This window comes from Aphidius gifuensis, linkage group LG5 (assembly GCF_014905175.1).
Source record: "Aphidius gifuensis isolate YNYX2018 linkage group LG5, ASM1490517v1, whole genome shotgun sequence".
Lineage (NCBI taxonomy): Eukaryota > Metazoa > Arthropoda > Insecta > Hymenoptera > Braconidae > Aphidius > Aphidius gifuensis.
In genome coordinates, this window is record NC_057792.1 from 1,047,487 (window position 1) to 1,066,795 (window position 19,309).

Here is a 19,309-nt window from a genome sequence, read left to right on the forward strand (position 1 = left end):
CACATGTCAATTTTTAAAATTATAATCAATATATATTTTTTATAATTAAAATCGTTGATGAACATCATCATTGATTTATTGTTTAAACTAAAAAATTATTAGTATTTTTTATTCATTTTTTTTTTATTTATTATATCAGCTATAAATTTATTTAAATTATTTTTTATTTTATTTTGTTTTTTTTTTTTTTTTGAGGAGATATCGTAGCCTTTATATTATTTCGATTATTAAATTTGTTATTTAAAAATTTTGAAGATTAAAATTACATAAACATTTGAAATTTAAAAATAAAATTTTTTCAATTATTAATTAATAATTTGGAATGCAATTTTATAGTATTTTAATTAAAGAAAATTAATTAATCTGATGTATCAGTGAATGACGAGTCAATATCCTGAACGATTTTTAAAACTTTAGAATCATTTTGTGATGATTTTTTCGATTTAAAATCATCAAATGAAATTAATGGACATGTGTTTGAATTTTTTCCATTTTCAATGCAATGAAAGAGTTGATTATTTAAATTAATTACACTTTGTGTTAAATCCCTCAGTAAGTTGTAAGAATAATCATGAATTTCAACAGAAATTATCCTCATATTTTCCTCAAATTCACATACAAAAGCGTCATAAAAATACTTGGCTGATGAAGAATTATCAAACTCAGCTGATCCCATGCACTTGAAAATCATGACATGTGAAGCAAAGTTATCAAAACAAATTTTAAAAACTTTTCTAACAGAATCATCCTTAAAAAAAAAAATTAAACAATTAATTAACTACCAAATAATATAATAATAATTTTTTATTTTACCTGTAATATTTTTGATACAAAATTTTCAAATTCCATCATTTTGCCATAAAAATATCCACCATGTTCGTTGATACTTTTCATTCTCAATCGACCAACTTCAGAGTAAAATTTTCCAAAACAACAAGTGTAATTTAAAGTACGTTCAGTTTGAGAAATATTTTTAAACGTTGCATTCGTAGTTACAAAATATATTGCTTCCAAAATTTTTAAATCCACATTATCCAAGGCTTTTTTATGATTAACAAATAAATTTTTTAATTTTTCATCAGGAAAATTTGTTCTAGTTATTGATTTTATTGGACAATTATGTGTACTTTTCTATTTTTAATAAATAATATTATTAGTATTTTATATTTGTAATTAAATTGTTACATAAAACTTACTTGTTTTGTTGATAGAAAAGATGGGAGGATAGAGGGTGTCTCTGCTCCTTGTTGCTGAGTATTTTCATGATTTTTTTTTTTCAAAATAATCGAAACTTGGTTCGTTGAAAAAGTACAATTATCATCACAATTTTTTATCTTAGAAATCATTACAGAATTATGACTGGAAACTTTGTTGATTGCTTGTTGATATTTATTAAAACTTTTATTTTCATTTTTGACGAAATCATCAAGACACTTCATGATTGCCTTGGTAGAATTATTTTTTATAAAACAAAGTTGAAAACTTTTTCCATATGCCTTAACTCCCTGTAATTTAATTGACGTTGATAAATAAATATTATTAAAATTATAAATAACATAAAAAATAAATTTACTGTGATGAGTGGTTCAATATAATCTTCATGATTTGATTGAACAGTTGAACCACATTCGATACAATTTAATGCCATTATTTTTATTTCTTTGATTGCACGAAGTTTGGTTGGCACCGGATAATTAGAAAAATATTTATAATTATCATAAAATAAATCATTAACAATATCGTTTATGGCATTTTTTAAACGACTTGTTATATTATTTTTTTGTTGTAATGCGATTGTTGATATTATTTTTGTTCCATTGTTGTATAAGCCTTCTAAAGTGTCTGCTTGACAACAGACCTGCCAACAATATATAATTATTAATTTTAAAACTCGCAATTAATTTAATCTAATCAAGAAAAAATAACCACAATTGATTTGGAATATTGTAAATTAAACATACCTGGTTTATCAAAGGAACCAGCAAAAAAATCACAAATATTTTATAGATCATCTCTGTTGACTTGAAAATTTTATCAATAACTGGGGCAATTTTTTATTGGCGGTGTTATTAATATCACAGCTAGCTAATGATTATTAGAAAAAAAAATAATCACACATTGTCAACGTGATAGAAATATTTTTTTTTAAATTATAACGAAATTAATTGTGGCAAAGTTTTTTACGTCTTATTTTAAATAAAATCGTGTTAATGGATTTTAGATGAGTGGAAAAACCAAATTCTTGTTAAGTTGTCAACAAGTTATGACACTTTATTTTATATTTTATATTATTTATAACCTGAGTCTGTTGTTAAATTATTATAAATTATTATAAATGTTTATAACGATTATTACAGCGTTGAAAAGTTTTTTTTTTTTCTATCGTGTTTAAAAAAATTCTAGAAAAATCAATAAATGTTTATGGTAACTCCTAAAAATCCAAAAATATTAACAATTATTTATTCATTTATTAATTGATAAAAAAAAAATAATTTAAATATTATTTTTGTAAAATTAAAAGCTCCATTTGTTATCATAGATTACTGCTATTATCAAAAGTTGATAGAACAAATTGCAGCAGATAAAAAAGACATCCAGCTTTTCGATTGATCAATTAAATTTTGTTTGAAAATTAATCTAAAAGCTGATGATCAATATTTAATTAAAATTTAAATAACAATAAATTTGTATTCATTTTCACTATAACGCTTTTAAATTTCCATAATTCTTTACGAGGTCAAACCTTCTCCAGCCAATAAAAACAATTTGCGCACCAATTATGCGCATTGATTAAAAAAAAAATAAATAAAAACACTTAATATTAATTTACACTGTTAAAAAATCCTCCAATTTCATTGGTACAATATTCTTTTGAATCATTTTTCAACCAATCAAATTTATGGTTAACATCCAGTACGAGTTAAAAAGTATAACGCACCTTAAGCAATTACAAATGGCCTGTCTCAGTCAGCTGTTCCACCGGATCGCGTCATTATCATCAAATTTATCAACAATTTCGTCCCAAAAATCAACAACAAACATCAAAATTAAACAAACCATTAAATCTTTTAAATATCATTTATAAAAATACCAACTATTAACCGAAATTTACCAGTAATTAGTCGTAGAAAAAAAAAAACAACAACAACAACAAATGTCAATATTGTGTGTGGGTGTGTTGTTAAACAATTTGTTGTTAATTTGCGTGTTATTTGTGCATTAACATGTAACTGTGATTATTCAAAAATATAATAATAAAACAATGCAACATAAATGTCATCATGATTTTTTTATAAAACACCAAAATATATTTTAAAATTACTATTTAAAAAAAAAATCAATTTGTTTAAATTTTTGACAAGTGTTGTAAATTGATGATCCATTGTTCAATACCTGGGAATCACCTGTAAGTACATAAACATTATTATTATTTTTATAAATCATATTACATAAATAATGTCTGTTAAAATAAACACTTGACAATTAACGTTATATCCGGATTGTCTCAAATGACTTTTCTTTTTTTAGAAGTGGTTGTGTTATCTTGGTGATAAAAAATATTTAAATAGAAAAAAAATAAATAAAACAACAACACACTGTGTTATTTATTTTTAGATAATATACATATGATAAAAATATTCTTTGTCATTTAAAGCTATATTATTATATTTTAAATAATTTGTCATGAAAAAAAAATTATATATATTTTCCATGACCCAGTTTAATTTAATTCCCACGCACCTGTGTTAATTAATAATCAAACAGCAACCATTAATAAACAATTTATTATCATTACAGAAATAAAAATATAAAAAGGACATTCAAGATGTGAAACTAATGAAGCATCTAATGAAAAAATTAAACGAAAAAGATTAAAAATAACTGGGTGATAATAGTAATAGTAAAAAGGAAAAATAAAGGAGGAACAATGAAATTGGTACCAGCAGTTTATCTTGGATTCACAGCAATTGATCGCCGGTTCAGTAGTCCAATGTTACCATGGATTACCAAAGAAATTAATCGTCGAAGTAATCACGAAAGGGTAAATTTTATTTGTACTATTTTTATATTTATCTTGATGATTATTTTATAAACAAAAAATTGATTTTTAGAATTCTTTTTTTTTTGGTGTTTTAAATTGTTGTTTTGATGATGATATTTTATGCATTTTTTATTGAAGAATTTTTGAAATTAATTCAACCCTTTTGATGGCCTTGATGAGGATGGTGAATTTTTATAATTTGAAATTAAAAAATAAAGAAAGCTGAATATAAAAGAGGTTAAAATTCCATGGATGGTTGGAGTCGCGTGACTCCTTTCATTTTCCATTCACCCCAAGTCTTGCGCACCTTTTAATAACCTGTGTTTTAAATTACAGATAACAATTTTTATATTTTTTATTTCTTTTATATAATGCAAAAAAAAAATATTGCTGATTATTTTTATTATAATTATTTTACAATATTTCTTTTTGGATTTTTCAATTTTATTTGCATTAATTTTCGTCAACTCTTTGTCTATTTTTATCATCAATTTAGGATTGCTTTAATTTATTTTAATTTTCAAGTTAAACTAATTGTTTTTATCTTTAATTTAAATTAAACTTTCACTTTGTTTTATTATTTTTTCTTTGCTTAACCAGGGGTAACGTGAAATAAATGAAACTTCAAGGACGCTTATTTTGTTTGATAATATAAAATAATAATAATAAATTTACTCCAGTGGAATTTAACAGTTCCAATTTATTATTTGCACGTTTTTTGAATATAAAAATTTCCAGATATTATCTCTAAAATTTATATGGTTTTTTTCCTTAAATATAGTTATTTAAAATAATAATTTTTTTTTGTATTTTTGTTGTTTAAATTTTAGTAATTTATCGGCTTGTTTTTTAACAGTTTAATTTTTGTTTCAGTAGAATAATTTAATTTTTATTTTGACTTGATAAAATGTTATAATTAATTTGATAATTTTCAGGTGAATTTGTTGATTGCATCTGGATTTATATCAGCCTACGCTGATGAAAAAGAACAGCCACTTTTTCGTCATTCATTGACTGGTCCATCAAAACCACAACCAGTGTCAGTTAATTCACAAGATGCTAAAGCTGGGAATTTTCTTTATCTGATAAAAGGTGATGATGGTCTCTATTACTATCATCTCTTCAAAGTTGAAAATGCCGAAACTGTAAGTAAACAAAAACAAAAATTAAATAACAATTTATTGCATGAATAAAAAGCCTTGTTAGAATAATTTGAATAGTAATTTTTTCGTTATAAATGCATAGCCAAAAATCAATCAATAATTTAATGACGTTTGCGGTGTAATTAAGTATTTGTTTTGAATCGTTGCATTTTCAATAATGTCGTTGTTACATGCACTGTTGTTTATTCCGGTTCATAAACATCCACGTGAGCACCATTTAATTTGTATAATTATCCACATAATAATCCTCTAATTAATTCGAGAATAATATTTGACTAACAATAAAAGTATGAAAAAAATTTCTACTCGACGAAAATTATTAAAAAATTTATTACATAACATCCAGGTCACATTATGCTGAACAAAATTTTTCCGTTTGAAATAATAACATCCGCGTAAAAAATATCCAAAAAGAAAACTGCGTAGTAAATTTTCACAATACAAATATTTACTAGCAAAAAAAAAATATAAATAAATTACGAATTTAGCAAAGATTTATAACAATCATCTTATTATGAATATATAATAAAAAAATTTAGAAAAAAATAAATAAAAAAAATCAAACATTTAATAAAATATTTGAAAGATAAATATTGAAAAAATTAAATTTGAAATAATAATAACATCAAGTCATTACAACACAATGACAAATTAATTAATTTTGAATTTATCCAAAATATATGATTAAAGTAAATTTAAAAAAAATAAATAAATTATTAATTGCAATATTTATTTATTCATCATAATTTCTTAGACAATTTACAATGATCATTGTGTCATTATGTTTATTTAGTCACTGTGCTTGTATTATTTTTCCAATGATTAATTTTAATTTCGAAAAAATACCTAATGTTTTTAACACGCAACAGGATATTTTATTTTTTCGAAATTATTAACTAGCTTATTTTATTTCACGTTCATTTGCGACCGAAATATTTCGATTCGAAATAATTTTACTATCACAAGTCGTAATACTATTTTTCGCAATTCTATAATTAATCAAGAAATGAGAAAAAATTTATTTGAACCAAATGAATGATTTAAAACAAAATAAATTTCAATTAATCATTTTTATATACTTATAACCCGGAAATTCGTGTTCAGGATATTATGTCGTGATACTATTTGAATGATTTAATGACAATCATTGAATTTTTTAAATTCAATATTGTTAAATATATATACTTATATAACAAATCAAAACTTAATGAAAATTATTCAATATCGTCATCATTGTGACGTTCATTTAACTTTGAATTAAACTACTCTATTTATAAATTAAAAAAAAGAAACAAAATAACGACACAAAATTGTGCTAGACAGTTTGGCAACAACACACACTCAATTCAAATAATCCCCTGTAGATCAAAGTCCAATTTGTGACGAAATTTCTTCTTTCAAATATCACCTCATCACCTAAATCATATTTATTTTCAAAATTTAATTTAAACAAATCAATCATAATAATTATCAATCGTCATATTTGAATAACAACTTTTAATAAATTTATTTTCATTAAAATTGTTTCAATTTAATTCTTTTTTTTCTTCATAAATCAATTGAGTTATTGATTTGTTTATTTATTTATCTTTTTTCAATTTATTTATTTCTTCAAACAGTTAACTTAATTTATATAGTTTTTTATAAATTAAAATTAAACAAATACATTGATATATATTTTAAATTAACAGTACTTGTTGTTGTCATTTTGACCCATTCACACTGACAATTTACAGTCTTGACAAATTGCTAGAAATAGATACACGTGAAAAGCACATATCGTTCACGCGTAAAACCAATGACCACTTGGTCATCTTGACTCTTCATCAACTTGTTTCAATTCTAGAAAAAAAATTACATCTACATCAAGCCTATTTTTTCTTCTAAATCCAAGATCAATCAATCAATCTGCTAAATTAATATCAATTAAAATTAATACCTCTTTTTCTAAATGACAAAAAACAAATAAAAAAAACATCTATCACTTTACCCAACAAGTCCTAATTAGAAAAAAATATTTCTATCAATTTTATTAATCAAACAAGTAAATTTTCAATTTGTAAAATTTCATGAAAATTATTTAATTAATGTCAAGGTAATATTTATAAATTTTGACAATTGATTATTTATTTTTTTTCAATATATATTTGCAATTCAAGGCTCTCAAATTAATGCCACTGTACTCTGTCAAGGTTCATTATTATATTGACCTAGAAGACGTATTAAATTAAACAAAAAAAATTAATTATTTAAACAATTATTATTATTAATTGATATATTATTTTAATTTATTAAAATCATTTTTTTTCTTTCACCTGTTTTTATTTGTGTTATAAATTTTTTATATTTATTTTATTTATAATTATTATTTACTCAATTTACTTGGGAATAATTTGTGGATGTTTGTGTGCGTGTGTTGTGATGATGAAGACATAAGGCAATGCAACATGATTACGAAATCGAAATTGTCGTCAAGGGTACTCGTAAACTGCGTTTAGTAAATTTTTTTATTTTTTTTATTTGTTATTTTTTTTCTAGATAGTAACTGTCAGTAATTGATTGACAATATGCATATATCAAAATCACAGTTATTTAAAAAAAAGAAAATTTTTTAAATAGTTAATTTATTGTTTAAATAAATAATTTATTTTCTACATATTCAATTTATCGAAAAAAAAAAAAACAAGTAGATAAATATTTTCATGAATAAATGTTTATTAAATTTTTTTTTGTTTATTTAAAAATCAAAATCAAATAAACAATGTTTAAATTTATAAAAAAAATATAAAATATATTTTTTAAATTAATGAAAAAGTAATAATAATAATTTATTATTATTTTTTGTGAAAAAAAAGAAAAAGATTGATAAAAAATTTTATTGTTTTACATAAGGAAATTGATAAAAAGATATTAATTTTTTATTATTTTGTTATTGTTTATCATTTTTTATTTATTTAATTCCACGTGTGGATTAAAAAAAAAAAAGTTGTAATAAACAAATTTGTTTATGAACAAATTGCTGGCTTCAATAGACTACAGACAATTTAATTTTTTTTTCTTTCTGGCTCGTATATTGAGTTTAAAATATATTTTTTTTTTTATTTTTGCGATATAGAAAATATTAATAGACCAATAGTTATTGTCTAATACAAGTCAATGTTTAACTGGCCAATCGTACAAATGAATTTATGCACCGTTAACTCGTTTGCGCTCTTACCGTTCTGACTATTATTAAATTTGTCCTTAGTTGAGTATTGTGAGGGTTACTGCAATATCAAAATAAAAAAAAAAAAATTATTTAAAACAACTACTATTTAGTTTTCAATTATTTACCACATGAGTCAGGCTTCAACTTGGGCCTTCTTCTTATCAATACATTTATTTTTTCGGTGTGAATTTTTTAAATGACTTGTTTAAATATTTTAAATATTAATTATTATTAAATATATATTATTCAAATTTTTCACAGTGATATTATTTTTATTTATTAACAAATTACAACATTTGTTTTATTTTAAATAATAGTTTTTTGGATTATTTCTTACTGTGAGTTTAATTTTTTATTCAAAATAATTTTTCTGCTATTTTAAATTCCAATAATTGTTGTTATTTTTTATTTCAATAATTGTTGTTGTATTTTATTTAAATAATAAACAAATTAATAATTTATTTAACAACTTTTTCTGCTTTTAAATATTTTTTTTTGATATTTTTATAAATAAATTAGTTATGTTATAATTTTATTTGCACATTTTAATTTTTTAAATTTATTTTATCACTTGTGAGAATTAAATACATTTACATTAAATAAATAGAAATTATTTTTATATTTTCATATCGTTCTACATACCTCAAGTTTTTTAAAACACCATTATTTATATTATTTTTTTTTTCTATACAACTTCCTGTTTTTTGTTTAAACACTTAATAAAAAATCTCAGGGTCTTGAGAAAATATTTTATTAAATTACATTAAATAACATCAAAATATTATCTCAACAATAATTTATAAACAAATTAATAATTATAAAAAAAAAAAAGACATTATAAAAATTTTAAAATAATAAACTAATTATATTTTTTTATCGATAAATTTTATTTTTTTTTAATTACATGTTTGTTGACCATGGTCAGTGGTAAAAAAAAAAAAAATATTAAAAACTGTCTACCTTAAATTATCAACAGTAATAAAATGATTTTTTTAAAAATACTTGCTATTTTTTCTTGTTTAAATTTTAATTTGATCGTTACGTAAAAATGACGGTGTGTATAAAATGTTCACGCAGTTTATTTTTGGCTCCACGTGAAGGAAGGATGATACAAACTGACCACTCACGTCAAAATTAATAAAATAAATAAATAAATCTATAACTAAAATAAATTTAATAAAACAGTTTTTTAAAATATTATTTTTTCTATCAAGATCATCGATCATCCCACCTGACAATTTCATTTTTCCGCAGTAAATTTTTTGCTAAGAATAAAAAAAAATTATACAGCTTGATAAGAATGAAGTTCACGGCTTTGTGAGCATCAATAATCAGCTGATAGTTGGAAAAAAAAATAGCAAAAAATGAATAAGCAAATAGCAAAAAGTATACTTAACAATGATTTTATAATCATCATGTGTTTATGTTTTTCTTGGAAAATATTTTCTCTGTGTATGTGGAGAATACGTGGACATTGTTTAATTGCATACTTGACTTGACTGGCCCCAACTGCAACATGATGCATAAAAACAAAATAAATTGATGGTATTCACATCACAAATTTACCATCAGAAAAAATAAAAAAAATTAAATAATCATGATGCATCTTGGTTTTATCTCTTTTTTTTTCTTCTGTTATTTTTTTATCAATTCTCAACTCAATTAATTTTATATTTTTTCTAAACATTTTTTATTTGTTTATAAATTAGTTTGTTTTTTTATTTTTTATTCTCGTTTTTTTTTTAGTTTTATTTTCCTTATTTTATTACCATTATTTTGCTGGTTTATTTTTTTTTTTTTGCAACTTGTTACCCTTGGACTTGCCATCAGTTATTAGTTGGATACAACTTGACACGTCTTAGCTTTCTTGTGCATTCTGTCGTATGATTGTGTGTTTGAATGAACATACTGAATTACCATTTCAACACTTGTCCATGTGTAAGCATGATGAATAATTAAGTCTGATTATACGATGGAATTATTGATGAGAATTAAATATAAAGTTTATTATTCGAAAAAATAAATTAAATAACAGTGTTAATTAAATTTTCATTTGCATTTATATTTTCAATCTAATTTTGCTGATAAATCTTGATATTTATTGTTGACTTATTTTTTTTTTTTATTCAGCAAAAAATAGATTTTTCAAATTTACTCAATTTTTGCTTTTTTTTTAAATTTAAAATTTATCATTAACAATTAAAAATAAACAATAATAATATTATTAATATTTTTTTTAATTTACATAAATAATTTTCAAGTTCATTGCTATTATTTATTGTCATTTATAAAAATTAATTTTCAGTTTTTCCATAAACAAACGACAAATAAATTTTTTAAAATTTCCTTAATTTTTTTTTTTTAAATATTCAAAATTTATTATTTAAATAAAAAAAAATAATATTAATGTTAATATTATTAATTGAATTTTCTAATTAACTTTAATTATTGTTTAAAAAAAAAATTAATAATAATTTATTTTCAATTGACATTAATATGTTTCAAGTAATTTTCAAAAAATTTTTTATTTTCATTTGAGGAATGTAAATTTTTAATCAACAAAAATAACAATTAAAAATACAATAATTTTCAATTACAATATTTCCTATTATTTCATACAAATATATTGATTAAAACGACTCATAAAGAAAAAAAAAAAAAATTAAAAATAAAAATGATATGACAATGTTATCAGAGAAAGTATATTTATTTGTTTACATTTCAATTTCTACTATCGGCTATTCATCCTCAAAACACCACCCAATAATAAAAAAAAAATTGAACAATAATTATAAAAAATTAATCATCAACATGTAAATTTACAAATAATTTTTTTATTATTAAACCGGACAGTGTTTACTGGGGTGTGTCTGTTTATCTTGTCATTGTCCAAGAGCTTTTTTTCTATTATCTTTTGTGGTTTTTTAGTTTAACCCTCTTTTCGATATACAAGGGTAAACACCCTCAAAAAAAAAAAAAAAAAAATAGCTGCCAACATACTTAATCCAATTGCCTATCATGCAAAAAAAAAAATTAAACAAAAGCTAAGAAAAATAAATCACCAAGTGTAACCCAAACCTCATCGTCTGGTTAAATTCCAAAAAAAAATTTGAATAAATAATAATAATTCTGATAAAAAAAACAAAAAAATAAATGGATAAAAAAAATGTAGATATTCTTGGCTTGCATGTAATCATTTCTACGTTGACCTTGGTATTTTTTTTATATTTTTTTCTCATTTTTTACTCTTGTGATTTTTTTTATACTTAAGACTATTTTTCCCATCCGTTCAGTGTCTCTTGTGAGAAGCTAGCACGTTATAGACTTAATATTTTTTTTTTTTTATTATTTTAATTTATTTCATTTTTTTGCCCATACTTTATTTGTTTTCTTTTTTTAAATTTTTTATAAGTCACGCAAGCAATGTGTAGTGAGTTAGGGAACAAACAGCGTCGCGACGCTTTTTTTCGCGACACGAGCCAGTCGATGTCCGTGCGTTCCCGCGTCAGGGACTCGCTGCTGTGCTCAAATAAAATATTTAAAAATAAATAATTTATCATTTGAAAAGCTTAATTAATTATCCAATTGTTTTTTTATACCAAATCGCTGTGAACACTGTGAATTTCATTAACTGTTATTTAAAAAAAGCAAAAAAATGATAGAAATAATTTGACTGTTTAAATTGTGATTTTTTTTTAAATTTGAAAATTATCTTTTCGTTATGATTACTGTACCGATATCTGGATCAAGTCCTTATGTGACAACACCATCTTTTAGTGATGCTAGTACCCTCAAAAAAAGAAAAACGGTGAGATTATTTTTTTTCAAAATAAAAAAACAACAATAATTCATTATACGCAAAAAAAAAAAAAATTTTATTTGTTTTTTTTTTATTAAATATCGACCTTCGAGTATCACATCCGGCAAGTGTCACATAAATTTAAAAAATATTGACAATATGAAATACAATACTCTATCTACATGTGTGTGTTTGAAATATAAAAAAATTTTACAAACAAACATTGAAAAAAAAAAAAATTGCTAAGAATGTTTTGTAAAATTTTTCTCATTTGATTTTGCAATGTCATGAATTATGATTTATAAAATGCACAATGATGATGGATCCATTGACTTTGTCAGGTTTAACAAAGTTTGTCCTTCAAAATAAAGATTATTTATTTCAAAAATATTCACAGCAAGATTGTTGCAAACTGGGCTGCGTTTCTAAATTAGTAACACACTCATACATCTCTCGAAAAAGAAATAAATATTATTCTAAAAATCATTCATTTAATTTCACTTGAATCAATTTTTTTTATTTATTTAAAAAATAAACTAGAATAAAATCAAGATATCACAAATGGCACAAATAATAATAATGAAAAATAAAAAAATCTTATGCATGTCATTTCTAAAGAAACTTCTTATTCAGACTTGGGTGTTCTACTTATTGCAAATCTTGTCGCGATTGAGCACGCAACAAACTCGACAATTATTCATTTATTTACACAAATAATTTTAACCCAGCCATTGCCATTTTTTTTTTTCTTATTAATATTTATTTTTTCATTTATTTATACACCAAAATGACATAAAGATATTGTCAATAATTGATGACAATTAGATCAGCATGACGCACACAATAATTGATTGAAAAAAATAATAAAAATGAATTTAATGTTCATCTATTATTGTCAAGATATTTTTACATTAAATAAATAAATTGTTATTAATAAAGCTCTTAAAAATAATTAACACTGAATTTTTAATTTACGTTTTAAATATTAATTTTTTTTGTGTAAATAATGATATAAATAGTTCAACTGGACTTGGCAACATCTGGTATTAATATCCATTTGTAAAAAAATATTTTTTAAATGTTAAAAAAACTAACGAAATTGATAGAAAAAATCGTATCAATCGGCCATGTGTTGGCTGAATGACAAATGTGTTTAAAGATAATAATAAAGCTCAATTGATAATTGGATAACAGAAGCCTGATTATTGACATTTTAATTTTATATGTCAGCCCTTAAATATATTCTGACTTTGAAATAATTATTTTGTTAACATGCAAAGACATTAAATAAATAAAAATTAACTTTTATTTTAAATATTAATCTAGCAATATATTGAGGAAAAAATATTCAAATATTTATCATTTAAATATTCAAAAAAATTCCGTCATTTAAAAAAATTGATAAAATAAACAAAATAATCTTTTAAGATGGATTTTTTATTTATTTATTTATTTCCAAATGGACCAAAAATATTTTTGCATCAATTTAGAAAAGCAACCAAACTTGTTTAAATAATTTTTTTTGTCTATAACCTTCATTGCACAAATTATTTTTTTAACCTTGTAAAATTTAATCTTATTTAAATATTTTATTCGTCATGCTTAATTCTCTTCCCTACAAAAATAGCTGCTTTTTTTTTTTCAATTTCTTTTCTATTTTTTATCATTATTTGTGGAAAAAAAAAAATTTATCTCCGGCCTCTTGACGTATATTTTTATCCAACTGTTCATCTCTGCTAGGAAGTCGAATAGAATCAAATAAATTAATTGAATATTTCATAAAAAAAAAAAAGAATCTTTTTTTTTACTTAACAATTTTTTATATCTGTTTGTGTGTTTGTTGTTATTGAAATACGTGCATGTACAATTGAGGAAATATTACGTTGATACAAGTGTATAGCTGATTACACAATACGAGGCATAAATAATCATAATTTATCGAACAAAAGAATGTCATATTGTTGCTCATAAAAATATAATAAAAAAAAATATCTATGCAATAATTTATTATATTTAATTTTGATTACAGGTGCAAGAATTATTTAGCGCCATGAAAGAACAATCGTCATTGTCAAGAGTTGACAGAGAAAGAGAACTTCAAAGATCAAATAGCAGTGCAGCTTCATTGACAACAATTGGTGTTGATATATCACCAAGTTCATCACATTTTTTTGAGGTAAATTATTAACTATTATTGAAGCACTATTAACAATATAATAATATTTTATTTTATCAAAAAAAAATCAGGTATTATATGTTGGAAAAATAAAGCTATCACATCAAAAAGTACCAGAAACATTTATTGATGATGCATTGGTTAAATTTAAAGTACATTGTTTAGAAAAAACAAAATCAAATGCTAGTAATTTAATTGCTGAATGTAATCAATTACGTCGTCAGGCACATATTGGTGCTGCTAATGAAAATAGACGTGATAGTAATGATTCAACAACAAGTGATCAAGATAATAATGATAATGTAAATGGTACAAATTTAATATCACCAACAAGTCCACTTGGTGTTGTACAAACACTAGGTGGTTCTGTTGAATCATTACCTGTACCTGTACATGATATTGATATACAAGATAATAATCAACAAATTAATAATAAAAAAATTGTTAATAATACAATGCCAGTTCCTGATGTTATGAGAAATAGAGCATCGTCAACTGGTAGTGTATTAGGACCAAGAAGAGAATCATCTGCTAAAGGAAATGATGATCATAATCGTACAATGCTTTTTCAGGTATTTAATTTTTTTTATTTTCATTTGATTTGTTGATTTAATATTAAATTTATTAACGAGTAAATGTCATTGCTATTTTTTTTCGAAATTTCGATTTCTTAATTTATAAGGGTAAAGTTTTCTATCGCATTCGGCGAGTCAGCTTTTTGCCAAAAAAACCTTCTTTTTAATTTAAAAAAAAATCAGCTATTTTTAATTTATTTTTAATTCACCAAATATGATAGAAAAAAAAAAGAAAATAATGATTTTTTAAATCGAAATTTCTTCTACTTTAAATAATAAAAATTGTATCTATTTTTTTTTCGATTTAACTTTTAAAATAGATAAAAAAAACTACAATAGTCAATAAAAAAATATTTAAATATCATTTAATTATAAAGCATCATTTTTAATTGAAAAAAAAAAAATATAAAATTAATTTAATTTAATTGTATATTATCAACAGGTTGGAAGAGTTGATTTACGACTAATAAGTCCAGATAGAAAACAAGTATTATTTCATAAACAACTCAAAGACATTGCAAGTTGTGTACAAGGAATAAAAAATTCTGAACATTTTGGTTTTATTTGTCGTGAAGCAGCAGTTGATTGTTTCATTGGATATATATTCAAATGTCAATCAGCCTCGGTTGCTGATGACTTGGTTGGAGGTAAAATATACGCCTCTTCCTTTCATCAAACTATTAATCAAAAAAAATACTACAATTTTTTTTTCTTTCATTTCATTCTTTTACCCTAATAATTTATTTAATAAACCACTTAATTTTTTTTTTTTTAACATGTAGTATTAATTTTGCTATAATTATTTTGTTTTTTTTTTTACATTTCTTGGTTTTTATTTTCAGCAATAACTCAAGCATTCATTGCAACTTGTCACGGTTTGAAGAAAGAACGTTCAGTATTTTCTTGTGAGCATTGTCCAATGATTTGGTACACAAAGCTAGTCCAAGAAATTGACGGTCAAAACGATAGAAAAACTCAAAATATAATATTTTCAAGAATGGAAATGCTACCAGAGGATGAACAAGAAATTGTCGTTACAAAATATAAAGGTGCTGAAGCTGCTGGTGGTTCTGGACGTGAATTTAGTTTACGTGAACAAAATCAATTTTTAATGATGTTATTACGTGCACATTGTGAATCAAAACAAACACGACATGTACATGATACTGCTGAAAATCGTAGTGAATTTTTAAATCAATATTTAAGTGTTGGTGTTGGTAGTACAATATTTATGAAAGCCAAAAGATCATTGACAAATAGTTTTGATCATTTAATGAAAAGAAAAGGTTCACGTGATGATTTTGGTATTGGTACAAGTGTTAGAGAAGCTAAAAGTGAACGTCAAAGTCCAGTTAGTAGTGGTCCAATTATTACAACTGGTGACACAACACCAGATTCAAATAGACCAAGATCATTGAGAGTATCACCGGAACAACAATTGACAGTAACAACTGGACCAAAAAGTCCAATGATGGATATATTTTTAAAAGTTGGAAATTCACCAAAAATGTCACCAACTGAATCTGAAGATTACAGTCATTTACAATCACGTGGATCATGGCGTCAAGCAATATTAAATCGTGTTGTTACACCAGGAAAAGATCAAGATAATCGTGATGGTGAAAAATTAAATGGTAATAATAATAATATTAATATGATTAAGCCAAAAAGAACACGTGATGAATTACGTGAATTATGGAAAAATGCAATAAATCAACAAGTTATATTAATACGTATGGAAAAAGAAAATACAAGATTACGTGTACGACAAGAAGAAGCAACAATGAAAAGAATAAAACTTGAATATGATGAATTAAGTAATTGTGCACGTGAACTTGGTGAAGTATGGGATTTATTAGTTAGTAAAGAATCAAGAATATCAACAAAATGTGATAATCAAATGTTATTACAAGCAATAAAACAAGGTGTACCACGTGGTAAACGTGGTGAAGTATGGCAATTTTTAGCTGAACAATATTGTTTAAAAATGCCACCAATAAATACACATGATTATCCAAATTATAATACACCATATGAATTATTATTAAAACAATTGACATCACAACAACATGCAATATTAATTGATCTTGGTAGAACATTTCCAAATCATCCATATTTTTCATCACCACTTGGTCCAGGACAACTTGCGTTATTTAATTTATTAAAAGCATATTCATTACTTGATCATGAAGTTGGTTATTGTCAAGGTTTAAGTTTTGTTGCTGGTGTATTATTATTACATATGTCAGAAGATCAAGCATTTTTTTTACTTCGTCATTTAATGTTTAGACGTGGATTGAGAAAATTATATCTTCCTGATATGGCTGCATTACAATTACATCTTTATCAATTATCACGTTTATTACGTGATAGATTACCTTTAATTTACAATCATTTTGATAAACATGAAGTATCACCAACATTATATGCAGCACCATGGTTATTGACATTATTTGCAAGTCAATTTCCACTTGGTTTTGTAACACGTGTATTTGATTTGTTATTGTTGGAAAGTTCAGAAGTTATATTTAGAGTTGCATTAGCTCTACTTGAAGAACATCAAGATAAATTATTATTATGTGACAGTTTTGAAGAAATAATGGATTATTTAAAAATTAAAGTTCCATCTGTTGATAAATTAATACTTGATCGTGTTATGAAACGTGTATTTTATCCAGATATTGAAATACTTAAACAACTCAATGAATATCGTGTTGAGTATCAAGTATTACAAGAAGAAATGATATCAGTTAAATATCAAATTGAAAATATTGAAAAACTAGAAATAATTAATAAACAGTTGAAAAAACAAAATGAACAATTAAATTCACAACTTGATATTGTTGTTAATAATTTACATCATTTAGAAACAAAAATATCAACAAGATCATCACAGCCACAATCATCAAATCATAAATATGAATCACAAATACGTAGTTTAGAAGTAACAGTATCAACACTTGGTGGTTTTATACAACAACTTGCTGATACTAGAAGTGATATTGAAATACCAGGTGATGTTAGACGTATATGTGCACAATTAAGTATTGCTGAAAAACGTAAATATAACAATACAACAAAATCATATCCATTTAAAATAATTGAAGATAATAATAATCATTATTATGAACCACAAAAAAGTAATTCAACTGGTGGACGTGATTCAAAATTATATTTAAAAAATAATATGGAAACACCATATCCACTTAAATCAGCATTGAGCCAACCAAATTTGGGAACAAAGCTAGAAAAAATGTCATCATTTTTTGCTAATTCACATAATCATATACAACGACAACGTGCTGAACGTGCTGCAATACGTAATGAATCATTTAACGAAACTAATAATGATGAAAATGATCCAAAAACAGTTAATATTGATATTAAAATAACCGATACAGTTAACAATCAAACACAAGATAATAATAATAATGCATCACAAATTGATAATAAATTAAAAATTGATAATAATTTGGGCTTTGAAAAATCATCATCATTACCATTGAATAATAAAATTAAATTAAAATCAACTAAATCAGCATATGAGCTTGGTTCTGTTAAAAAAATACCAACAACAAAGCTTGAAGATATTAATGATGGTGGTGTTATAAGTGTTGGAACAATTCATCCACTTGATTCTTGCAGTGATGTTAATTTTAAATATGGTGGTACAACTAAATTAAAATGTATTAAACCAGTTAGATTGTTATCAAATCCTGGTAGTCAAAATGATAACAAAGATATACAACAACAAAATTCAGAAATTATTACTAGATAACAAATGGTTCTTGTTACTATTCAAAATGATAATTTATTTGTTATTAAAGAGTAGATTGTTTATTATTTAATTTAATGCTTTTTAAATGTTTTTTTTTTTTTTAAATCATGTTGTTTAATTGAATTATTATTATTATTATTATATTCAAGTCAATTTTTTTAAAAATATATTTGTTTTTTTTTTTTTATGTTGTTTGTTAAATATAAAAGTTATAATTTGATTTTTTAAAAAACAGTATTTAATTATTGGTATTATATTTTCAACTGGAATCCAGGAAATAAGTTTTTTCAATTTTTTTTTTTTCTAGCACGCATGTAATAAGCCCGCACAAAAAAATTAATATATTTTTTTTGTCTTTTATTTTGTATTTTCATCAATATATATATCAACAAGTTGATGGATTAACTGATGGAACGATTGTCTTGCCATTTAAAATTTAAATATATCAGAATATTAATCTCAATCAGCGTGCCAACAATATAATTAATTTAAAAATAATAATCAATTGTTTATTTATCATAAAATATCAAAAAAACATTATAATATATTTAAAAAATACACAAACAAT

The 19,309-nt window shown here is 23.3% G+C and overlaps 1 protein-coding gene across 2 annotated transcripts; it reads left to right on the plus strand.

The window, feature by feature from the left end:
- Positions 1–2,951: 2,951 nt before the first annotated feature.
- Positions 2,952–19,309, plus strand: LOC122856678 (TBC1 domain family member 4). Of its 2 annotated transcripts, XM_044158442.1 has the most exons (7): positions 2,952–3,406; positions 3,799–4,042; positions 4,978–5,187; positions 14,242–14,388; positions 14,460–14,960; positions 15,406–15,610; positions 15,806–19,309. In XM_044158442.1, the coding sequence occupies exons 2-7, from the start codon at positions 3,929–3,931 to the stop codon at positions 18,739–18,741; spliced, it is 4,113 nt and encodes a 1,370-aa protein (XP_044014377.1). In that variant the 5' UTR covers positions 2,952–3,406; positions 3,799–3,928; the 3' UTR covers positions 18,742–19,309. The 2 variants fall into 2 exon arrangements, with proteins under 2 accessions (XP_044014377.1, XP_044014378.1); XM_044158443.1 differs by lacking the exons at positions 2,952–3,406; positions 3,799–4,042; positions 4,978–5,187 and adding an exon at positions 11,705–12,221.